Below are 11418 nucleotides of genomic sequence, written 5' to 3'. Positions count from 1 at the left end.
AGATTTTGAAAAGTTATGTGGATCACAATCCATGAACCTCGTGACTTTAATATTATACAATTTTTACTAGTAATATCTTCAATTCAAATATTTAGTTACATTTTTTCTTAGAATGATTTAGTAACCTTTTTAATGACGCGAGTGCTTTTTAGCTAATTTTTTTTTTATGTCGTGTTCTGTTTGTCGCATTTGTATAGTAATCAGGGCCGTTCCATACCATATGAGGGCCTAGGGCGAAAATAAAATTTTGAGCCCTCCTACAAAAATTCTTATAAAAGGGAATTCAGATTTAACTAAATATGTTGATAGATATTACTAATGAAATCAACGTAGGAAACCTGCATACTAGCGTTTCAATTTTTGAATCTTGAGAAGTGGATTAGCCGATGATGTCCTGAGAAATAATATAGTACAGAATAACACACAAACTCGTAAGTAGTTGGACAAAACCTATAATAAACCTTAATATATACTATAAATGGTTAAAATTTGGGCGCTCTAAAAAGCATGGGCCCTGGGCGGTCGCCCTGCTCGCCCTCCCTCTAGATCGGGCCTGATAGTAATTATTGCAAAAAAATTATTTTAGAAAAGTATTCTAATAACCATAACCTATATATAATATTGTTCAGTTATTTTATGGTTTACTTTTGATTAAAAGATGAGTTTTCACTCGACCTTCTCCATTTGTACATGTTTAATATGTTGTTTCATGGAAAAAAAATATACCTTAACTTAAAAAAGAAATTAGGATTAAAAAGCAGTTTTCTGTCCTGTGTATTTATCCTTTTTCAAGTTAGTTGTTGGTTTTCACTTATTTTTCCTCCGGTAGAAAGTTTCAATACTTTTTTTCTTTTTTTTTATTGATTTTTTTAATAAAACTCATTTTTTGTTTGTTTGTGTGTCTCCGTTTTTGGCTTGTGTTTCATTTCTCTCTTTTTTTGGAATGTTACGTTATTTTTGATTTAGTTATATTGGATTTGCTGAGACTGTTTCAATTGATATTTTTGGACTTTAAAAAGTCCGCATCAAATCTGAGCCAATCATAATTATGACGGACATCTGTTGAGGATTATACTTTCGGCATTTTTATAACTGGTATTCTACATGTAGATGGTTGTGCTTTCATTCTTCCAATCATAATCTATGCGTTAAGGTTTCTAACACTAGTCTAACAATGACTTTTATATGATAAGGTTAATTGTGATGTTGCTGCTTTATAGGACATTGGTGTAACTTGGAGTATCTTTGATTTCATTTTTAGCGTGAAGAATTTTTAAAATCTATGTGTTAAACTGTCAACTAATTATTTTTAGACTTATTTGTATTTTGCATCCCTTTGGTTTGGACTGAATGCAAAATGGGTAATGTAGCTTGACAAAATTCAGCTTGCATTCCCATACTTTTCATCTCGTAATAGATTGCACCATTTTCGTTTATTTTGACCTTTACCATTATCAAACGAGGATAAATTAGTAATTTTCATTTGCATTCTTGAGTTGTTGAAGAACAAATCAAATTTCAACATGTTATTGGCATTCAATCTTCAAGTATGAGTAATCACATTGAATCTCAGACCTTATATTATCCATATCCATCATCTAAATAATCAAACAACTAACTATTGATCATAAATTTAAAAGCGAATAATTGAAAATTCAATATAGAACCCCAATTATCAAATTTTAAAATTGATCTTTGTTTGATTATCAGTAATATGATTTCGATGATAGATATGGATAGTATAGTGCCTAAAATTCAATTTAGTCACTCATACTTGAAAATTGGATGTCAATAACATGTTGAAATTTGATCTGATCCTAAAGAACAACTCAAGAACGCAAATGAAAATTACTAATTTACCTTCATTTGACTAACGACAAAGGTCAATATAGACGAAAAAGGTGTAATTTGTTATGATATGAAAAGCATGGGATGTAAATTGAATTTTGTCAAACTACGTTGATGATGCAAAATACAAGGAGGTCTTATTTTTAGTATGTTATTTGTTTTCTAGTCTGATTATATCGATAGTTGGAGATTTGTCCCGAGCTGTTTAAATGAGGGGACTTGTATTTTCTTGGTCACATGTTCGACTCCCGAAGAGAGAAAAATTTGTGATTATGCTTTGTGGGCCAGAGCCTGTCGCGGGTTCCTACGTTAAAAAAAAAAATTAACGAAAGTGTTCTTCTTTTCGAAAAAAATAATATTAATTTGTTATCCCACCAGAAACATGATCTCATATTGTTCAATGATTTCAACAAAAATATAATTTATAGTATATATAATATGTAAATATAAAAATTAACTTGTTAACATTAAAAAATTTAAAACACAATCAAAAGACAACTTTTATAAACAGGGGAGGTCTATCTGATTATTAAATTTTTTAAAACACCACTAGAAGACAATTTTTATATATAACTATATATAAGTGGTACTGATGATCCCAGTGAACAAAATAGATTATTGCCGAAACTTTACCAAACCAAGCAATACATCGGGTAACCAAATTAAATCTCTCCCAAATTCCGTATCACATTCGGCACATATTCGTTAATCATCCCATCCTCAACATGATTACTACACATTTCTCTTCCCTAATTTCTTTTCATTTTTATTTATCTTTTTAACTGACCATCTAAAATACCTCCACACACATCTTCCACGTACACAGAATCTCAATCTCAAGCTCTCTCGTTCATGGAGGATGAAGATGCTAAAAATGACACTTCTCCTCCTCAGCTCGACATAGAGAACGAAGGCTCGTTGTTCGATCGCCGAGATTTTCGGAACGTCAACGACGACGTGTCCGGCATGAACTCCGGCCGCTCTCTTCATGAACCGCTGCTGCTGAAGAACCGCAAGAATACGACGTCGCAGATTGCGATTGTTGGCGCCAATGTTTCGCCGATCGAGAGCCTTGATTATGAGTATGTGTTTTTGACACGTTGTAATTTTGTACGTGGTTTGTGTTGCGAGCTAGTTTAGTATCAGTATATATCTTATCTTATCGTTCTCGGACTAGTGGAAATACCGGATATGTTTGGTTTGGTTTTCGTGATAAACTGTAATTGTATTTTAGTTAGAATATTATTTTGTGGTATTTTATGTGCTACGAGTACTGGAAATGTTTTTTGGTCTGGTTTTCGTAATAAATCGTACTTGTATTTTAGTTGATTTTTTTTATGTGTTACTAACAGAATTTTGCATTTAGATGGATATGAAAAGTTGAGAGCTAGAGATTGTATGATGGTGATTTGATAAAAAAGTCGGCACATAGTGTTAGACAAATCGCTAATGATTTACATATAAAGTAGCAGAATAATTATACAAATCACAAATTAGCGGTCATCAGTGTATAGGCATGTGTAATATCTCATTGTCTCACTTGATCCTCATTTGTGCAGGATTATTGAAAATGATCTATTTAAGCAGGATTGGAGATCAAGGAAAAAGATTCAGATTTTTCAGTATGTTGTACTCAAGTGGACACTGGCATGCCTTATCGGAATAAGTACAGGATTTGTTGCTTTCTGCAATAACTTAGGAGTGGAAAATCTTGCCGGTTTCAAGCTTCTACTCACTAATGATCTTATGCTTAAAGAAAGGTAATATGTTGTAAAGACCTCAATATTTTTTATATATCACTTTACAAGGAACTGCATATATTTGATATAGAAAGTTTAATAATCGGTTAATATACCATGCGTCTTTTATCATCTAAGCATCCTCCATTCTCATTTTACTAAAGCACAAGATAGATAATCTTGTACTGCTGCTTAAGAATGAAGCTGCAAACAAAATCAATTCTTTATACTTGTGATTAACAGCGCCATCTTGAAAGCTGCTGAGAGTTGTCTGGTTATTTAACCTTCTCTGCAAGCAGCATTTTGAATTATAGTCACTGAGAAACTTATCCTATACACATATTGTGACCTTCTCTTAGTGACAAGGTGGTGTGGGTGTATTTTTGCTTGTGGGCTGTGTTATGTAGGAACACAAGGTTGCTGAAGAAAATAATAAAACAAACTTTTTAAGGAAAATACCAAAAATATATCGTGTAGTAGCCTTTATCTCTAATTGCTGCTTGTACAGATTTTAAAGGATACTAATTCTTCATAGACAATGACTGAAAATGTCTCCAAGTATGAAATGAAGTCATGCAAGCATTTATATTTTCTTTAATATGGATCGTAAGTTCCGCTTAGAAATTATTTGCGATAACACTACGTTTTAGTATAGGTTATGACATTTATGGCATTTCTTTTCGAACGGTTTTTGTGCTCCGTTCATGCAGTTGGTTTTCGCTGTATTTATGCAATAAAGTAATTTTAATCGAGTGCAGGTATTATCTGGCTTTTGTAGCATATGCTGGTTGCAACGTGTTTTTAGCAATTTGTGCTGGAGTCCTGTGTGCTTACATTGCCCCTGCAGCAGCAGGCTCTGGCATACCTGAGGTTAAAGCATATCTTAATGGTGTAGATGCTCATTCAATCTTGGCTCCAAGTACTCTCTTTGTCAAGGTGTGTTCAATCCCTCAACTTACCCTTTTCACTCTTACCTTTTTTTGGGGTAAAGGATTAAATATATTAAATTAAAGAAAGCTTGTCCAGCAGTACAAAAGAAACAATTTCTTTAGGGAGAAAATAATACCAACATTGCACAACCCCTCCTCGGACAAGTCTAGCAAGATTATGGGCTACCCCAATTACCATCTTTCTTGACAATTGACATGGCTCCTGTTCATACCTTCGAAAGCATTGCTATTGAGGCTGATATCTTCTAAGATTTTATCAACATCTACTAAACTGAACTCCCCCAGTCGTACACAACCTGAGGGAAAAAAATGTGACCCTTGTTTGCAGTTGCGAATGATATACTGAATGGAGATAAATTTCAATGCAATTTACTTTTTGTCCTGAATTCATAATATTATAAAATTATAGTACCTCATTTACTGTCAATATTTTATCTTGTATATGATGAGATAAAATGTGGCTTACAATTCTTTTCTGGGGCTTATAGTTATTTTTGTAATAGAAATTATAGATTACGTAACTAGGTGCTACCTGAATTCTGGGATCCTGGTTTACAGTGTAGAAGACTACACATCAAGCTTTATCTGTAGACGCTGGGGCAGTATTGCATGATGTACAACAACTCTGTACTTCTAAGACAGGATGATGTCATAGCATCTGCAACTTTAAGTGCATTAGCTTTTCCATTGAAAAGATATTTATACCCATATGAATTCAGCATAGGTATATCTCCCATATGTTATACAAATTAAAGTAAGATAATTTTATGACGCTCTTACAGTATAATTTCAAGAAATAGGGCCTTAAGTTGTGCAGATATCATTACGTTTGTGCTCTCATGTTATAGTGCTTGATGAGATTATTAGTTCTTCTTCATGAGCCAATGGTATATATGTGATTATAATATTGTCCTATGTTACTCGGATTCGGGTAGGAGTGTCGGACATGACACATCTCCGAGTGTCGGACTTGGAAACTTTGAAAATGGGGGACACTGTCCTATTTTTGGACACAGGTACCGAGACATGTCGTAGTCTACTCATAAACAATTATGGTAGTTTAGGGCTCATTTGTTTGCTGCTTACTGAAGCTGAATGGTGTAGAATCTGACCGTCTCATCAGTTAAGCTCGTTTGGATCAACATTATTTTCAACTGAGCTATTCATAAACAACTTATTGATTCCTGCCCAAAAACTTGGCTGAAGCATTAAGAGAGCTTTTGACTATTGACGATTGATAATAAGAGGTAGATTCATGTGCCAACTGCTAATCCTCACTCTGATTTCATCACTCTATTATGCTCCACTGCTTATAATTATTAGTACTATTTTATAATTTAAATGATATACGATAAATTTGCATGATTTTTATTCATTACATAATCGTTTATTGATATTTTTAATCTATATTATATTAATATATATATTGAAACTAATATATATTTAGTATATAATAATTAATTTTTTTTATTTATAAAAATAAAATAATAAAAAAACCGCATAGTATTTTGATAGTGACGACGATTGATAAATTACAATCAATAATAATGAGATATAATAATAATATATCATATTTTAGCTAGTATTATTCAGACATTTAATAATTTCTTTAAAAAATAATATTAATCATTCAACATTCAGATTTATTATTCATTCAGATTATTTAGATACTTTAATCATTCAGATATTTTTTATTTTAAATATGCCAAATGACCCCTTAGACATCTTAACAAAAAGTAACAATAAAAATCAAATTATACATGATTTTGCAGGTGTCTTCTCTACTTTAATCCTATTCTTACTTCTTTCTTCTCACATATTTCTTTTGAATTGTAAGTTTGACTCATAATTGATTATTAAATTGGTCAAAATGTCCACATATTAGTCAAAGGATCCTGCACGAAATAAGTGTCGTGTCCGAGTGTCTAAGTGTCGAACACGGGTAGGCAACCTGAATAGAAGAGATGGAGTAACATAGATGATGGCAAACGATTATATAAATCTTCCTATTTGTTTGTTTTCTGAAAATCGCATTCTGCTTATAATGTTCAATGTGATTTCAGGAAAAGAGTTCCTAGGATTGATGTAATTTAAATGAACGAGCGAACAATTCATCTTTAAATTAGGACATACTCCGTAACACTTTCACGTGCGTGCTCTTTTTAGATGCCATTGATAACCATCAGAGAACTGAAGTTTAGACAATTTTGTGTCACCTATAATGTGTATTGCTTTTGTTATGCTTATGTATGGTTGCTAGTTCTCTGTCTCCCATCGTGTATGATAGCTTCCAAGCTCAATGTTACTAATTTGCATGATGTTAGTTTCTTTTTATATGAAGTTTATCATGTGTTATCTTACCAAAACCCTCTTACAAGTTAAATATTAATTGTTTCAATATATAACACTTACTAGTTCCAAAAGGATAAATATTTCTTAAGATATCAACACTGCATTCACGCTTGATGAACACAACCTATAGTCAAAAACCATCTGAATGAAATATAACATGTACTAGGAGAATTAGTACATGGCTCTAGAGAATCAGAGTCATGGTCTGTTACCTTCAATTTTTGCAGCATACATGTACTAGAAATCATTCAGAGATTGTAGGATAATAATTAGTGACTACCTTTTTGATGCAAAGGGAGTTTTATAAAGCAGTTATCAGAAGGTTATTTTCTACAACCACATTAAAATATATATATATACAATCTGATCTTTATTGGATTACCTTTTTCAGATTTTCGGCTCTATCTTTGGTGTTGCTGCTGGATTTGTTTGTGGTAAAGAAGGACCCATGGTACACACTGGAGCTTGCATAGCCAACTTGCTTGGACAGGGAGGTTCACGCAAGTACCATTTGACTTGGAAATGGCTCAGGTTTTTCAAAAATGACAGGGACCGTAGAGATTTGATCACTTGTGGAGCAGCTGCTGGTGTGGCGGCTGCCTTTCGTGCTCCAGTTGGCGGAGTTCTCTTTGCTCTTGAAGAAGCAGCCTCATGGTCTCTCTCTCTTTTTACACACACACACACATACATATATACATGCATAGAGATATATATAGACTAGTGATCAAATTCAAACTAGGCCTAGATGACATTACCCACCCGGGGCCCACCCTGACCCCACTCAATCCACCTGGGGCCCCACTAAGGCTTCGGACAGGCCCTAGATGGCCTCCAGACAAGCTCAAGAGTCAATACTTGACCCCACCCCCGCCCACTAGGCCCCACCTAGTCCTTGCCAAGGCCCAGCTCAGGGTCCATCCTCGAGGCCCACAAACCTCCCCATCCTCTTCAAAAAATTGGTTTGTATTTTAGTTTGTATTTAGTAGTTTGTACTAGAGAAAGACTATATACATGTATAAATGGTTCTACTCTAATACAAACAACTTAAATATAAACTAAATACAAACCAATGCAATTAAGAAGAATGGTAAGAGTTGCATTTTTTTTAACAAATATGGCTTATAACCCAGGACTTGGGATAACGGAGGATAAGCTCTTAACCACTTGAGCTGTCCAACCGTGCTCTTAAAATAAATGTATCAGTAATCAATTTTTATATTTTGCACACTCCATTAGGCAGTAACTAGCTAACCTCACAAAACAGGCTAATATATTTACTAAGATTGAGAGCATTGGAGGTTTCAGTCAGATTTCAGGTGGAATTTATACTACAGAAGGAACGACAGAATAGTGAAACAACTCTGATTACAGTACGCAATCAAAAAATCAAGCTTTTGATGATAGATGATAACCATTCATTTGTTAGTGTACCTGAGTAAATATATGTATCTATATACATATACATATGGAATCTGTTGAGAATCAGGAGTGACCCTTTGATTCCCATCTTTATCTTCAATGTACTTGGAAAATGACTAGGCCAGAAAAAAGGTCAACTAACACCTAAAAATAGTATTCTTACTTGGTTTTCTTTCCTGTTGTATTTAGGTGGCGGAGTGCTCTTCTGTGGAGAACCTTTTTCACAACTGCTGTAGTGGCTATGGTACTGAGATCTCTCATATCATTTTGTAAGAGTGGCAAATGCGGGCTATTTGGAGAAGGTGGTCTCATCATGTTCGATATGGATTCCGCAGTAACTAATTATACTGTGCCAGATCTTCTGGCAGTTATAGTACTTGGAGTTGTTGGTGGTATCTTTGGAAGTTTTTACAACTATCTCGTCGACAAGGTCCTTCGAACTTATAGCATCATTAATGAGTATGTCCCTAAAATTTTCTCCTGGTATTAATATTGCTAATCCTGTTGATTAGGAAAAATAATTTTAAGTTGTATTGTGGCTGGCACTACAATATGCTTTTTAAAAAAAATTGTGTTGCAAGGTGTTATCTGGAATCTGTTGAATGATTGTTGTCATGTTACTCCTGCTACAAGTTCCCACAGTGCCCAGAACTCAACTCTTTGGCTGACTAATTTAAATGACAATTGACAAGTGTTGATTTTGTTTATTATTTTTTGTGGAATGCAGGAGAGGTCCAGCTTATAAGCTTTTGCTCGTCATTACCGTCTCTCTTCTCACATCTTGTTGCTCATACGGTCTTCCGTGGTTCACAGAATGCACTCCCTGTCCACCAGGTCTGGAAGCTCAATGCCCAACCATAGGCCGTTCGGGAAACTATAAGAACTTTCAATGTCAACCAGACCATTATAACGACCTGGCCTCCCTATTCCTTAATCCCAATGATGATGCTATTCGCAACTTATTTAACTCTAGCAATCCTAGAGAGTTTCGCCTTTCTTCCCTTCTTATATTCTTTTCTGCTATGTTCTTACTTGGTATAGTTACTTATGGTATTGCCGTTCCTGCCGGGCTCTTTATACCTGTCATACTTGCTGGAGCATCTTACGGACGGGTTGCAGGAACCCTCTTTGGCCATATCTCCAACCTCAATGTAGGGCTCTTTGCTCTGCTTGGGGCTGCCTCTTTCCTTGGTGGCACAATGAGAATGACAGTATCACTTTGTGTCATTCTTCTCGAGCTCACCAATAATCTCTTGATGCTTCCACTTGTGATGCTTGTGCTCCTTGTTTCTAAAACTGTTGCTGATAGTTTCAATAAGGGTGTTTATGACCAAATAGTGATGATGAAGGGTCTGCCTTATTTGGAAGCTCATGCTGAACCCTACATGAGAAACTTGGTAGCAGGGGATGTTGTTTCTGGACCTTTAATAGAGTTTAGTGCTGTAGAGAGAGTTGGTAACATATATCATTCTTTGAAGATGACAAAACATCATGGGTTTCCAGTTATTGACGAGCCTCCTTTTGCAAGTGCCCCAGAATTGTGCGGACTTGTTTTGAGGTCTCACTTGCTCGTTTTGCTCCACGGAAAGAGGTTTACCAAGCAAAGGGAGTTGTCTGGAAAAGAATTATTAAGTAAGTTTCAGGCCTCTGATTTTGCGAAGGCCGGATCAGGGAAGGGGCTCAAACTAAAAGATTTGGATCTCACCGAAGAAGAAATGGAAATGTTCGTCGATCTTCACCCTATCACCAATACATCTCCATACACAGTTGTAGAGACAATGTCGTTGGCCAAAGCTGCAGTCTTGTTTAGAGAGGTTGGCCTTAGGCACCTGTGTGTGGTGCCAAAGTCACCAGGGGTAAGATAATTTTCTTTTACATGTCTAGTACACCTTCTAAGTTTCTGTTGCAAATAACTTTTTGTACAGGGAAAACCACACTTGGTCCTTGTATTTGTATATATTGACGAGCTCACATTTTTATTTTTATTTTGTGATGATTTGCAGAGGCCGCCTATTGTTGGTATCCTGACGAGGCACGACTTCATGCCAGAGCACATATTGGGGCTCTACCCACATATCAATCCCCACAAGTAAATCCAGCAAGTTGATTTTTTTATTATATTCTCATAGATATCGTTGTGTAACTAGAATGATTATTTATTGGCAAGTACATACTTTAGTGAACTTATATCTGCTTATGAGACAAATTAATAATAGAGGTGTACTTTCAGTGCCTAATAAAAATAATACAAGAGGGTTGCATCTTCTTTCTCTGTTTTGTTGTACATTTGAATAGTGTTAGTGTTCTGTGAGAAATTTCCCACAAAGTGCAATTTATACAATCATTTGGAAACAAATTTTTTTTATCTAGATTTAATTGCGGTTTGTAACTTTTAACTTCCGCACAATTACAGAAAAGTATCCATATTTTGAAACGTGACAGTTCACCCTCAAACTTCAAACGAACTTCAATTTGTAACCCGTCCGTTAAAAAATTTCCGTTAAAATTGAATATGAGGTGCAAGTTCAAAAACATTTTCGTAATTGCATAATATAATATTTGATTTTTATCAAAAAAATCTAATTAATCATGTCTATTTTTTTTTACTTTAATACTAATACTCCCAACTACCATTACTTAAAAGAAATTTTATATAAGAATTTCAATCTCATTAAAATTATCTAAACTTCTTTTTCTCGAATATTAATTTCTTAAATTGTAAAGAATCTAATCTCATATTTAATGTTTTTTTTTGAATAAAGTCTCATACTTAATGCTAATCTTTACTATATAAGAACTGAGTCTGAAACTCTGGTGAGTAATACGGTGGAGTCTTTCTCCCAAATTGATAAAAAGAAGTGAAATCTTGACATCATTAGAGTCTCATTCAATGAAAGAGATCAATGCTGTATTCTGGAACTCCCCCTTAGTGAGTTTGAGAACGAAGATATGGAATCCGCAGAACAGTGGTATGTACTGAGTTAAGAGTGCATACAATTTGCCTCAACAGCAGAAGGATTTATGTAATATGGGTGACAGGTCAAGTATATGGAGCCAGATTTGGAAGATAAAGGCTCGTCGAAAGCTCTTAATCTTCTTTGGTGCACGGG

General features: G+C 34.7%; 1 protein-coding gene across 1 annotated transcript; it reads left to right on the top strand.

The window, feature by feature from the left end:
- Positions 1-2455: 2455 nt before the first annotated feature.
- On the top strand, positions 2456-10574 carry LOC108227130 (chloride channel protein CLC-c). The gene is made up of 7 exons (XM_017402128.2): positions 2456-2930; positions 3408-3608; positions 4346-4523; positions 7281-7543; positions 8498-8767; positions 9036-10164; positions 10312-10574. Exons 1-7 carry the CDS (start codon positions 2701-2703, stop codon positions 10399-10401), a joined length of 2361 nt encoding a protein of 786 aa, XP_017257617.1. The 5' UTR covers positions 2456-2700; the 3' UTR covers positions 10402-10574.
- Positions 10575-11418: the final 844 nt, after the last annotated feature.

This window comes from Daucus carota, chromosome 6 (assembly GCF_001625215.2).
Source record: "Daucus carota subsp. sativus chromosome 6, DH1 v3.0, whole genome shotgun sequence".
In the NCBI taxonomy this organism is placed as follows: Eukaryota; Viridiplantae; Streptophyta; class Magnoliopsida; order Apiales; family Apiaceae; genus Daucus; species Daucus carota.
This window is presented reverse-complemented; position numbering and strand designations above follow the sequence as displayed.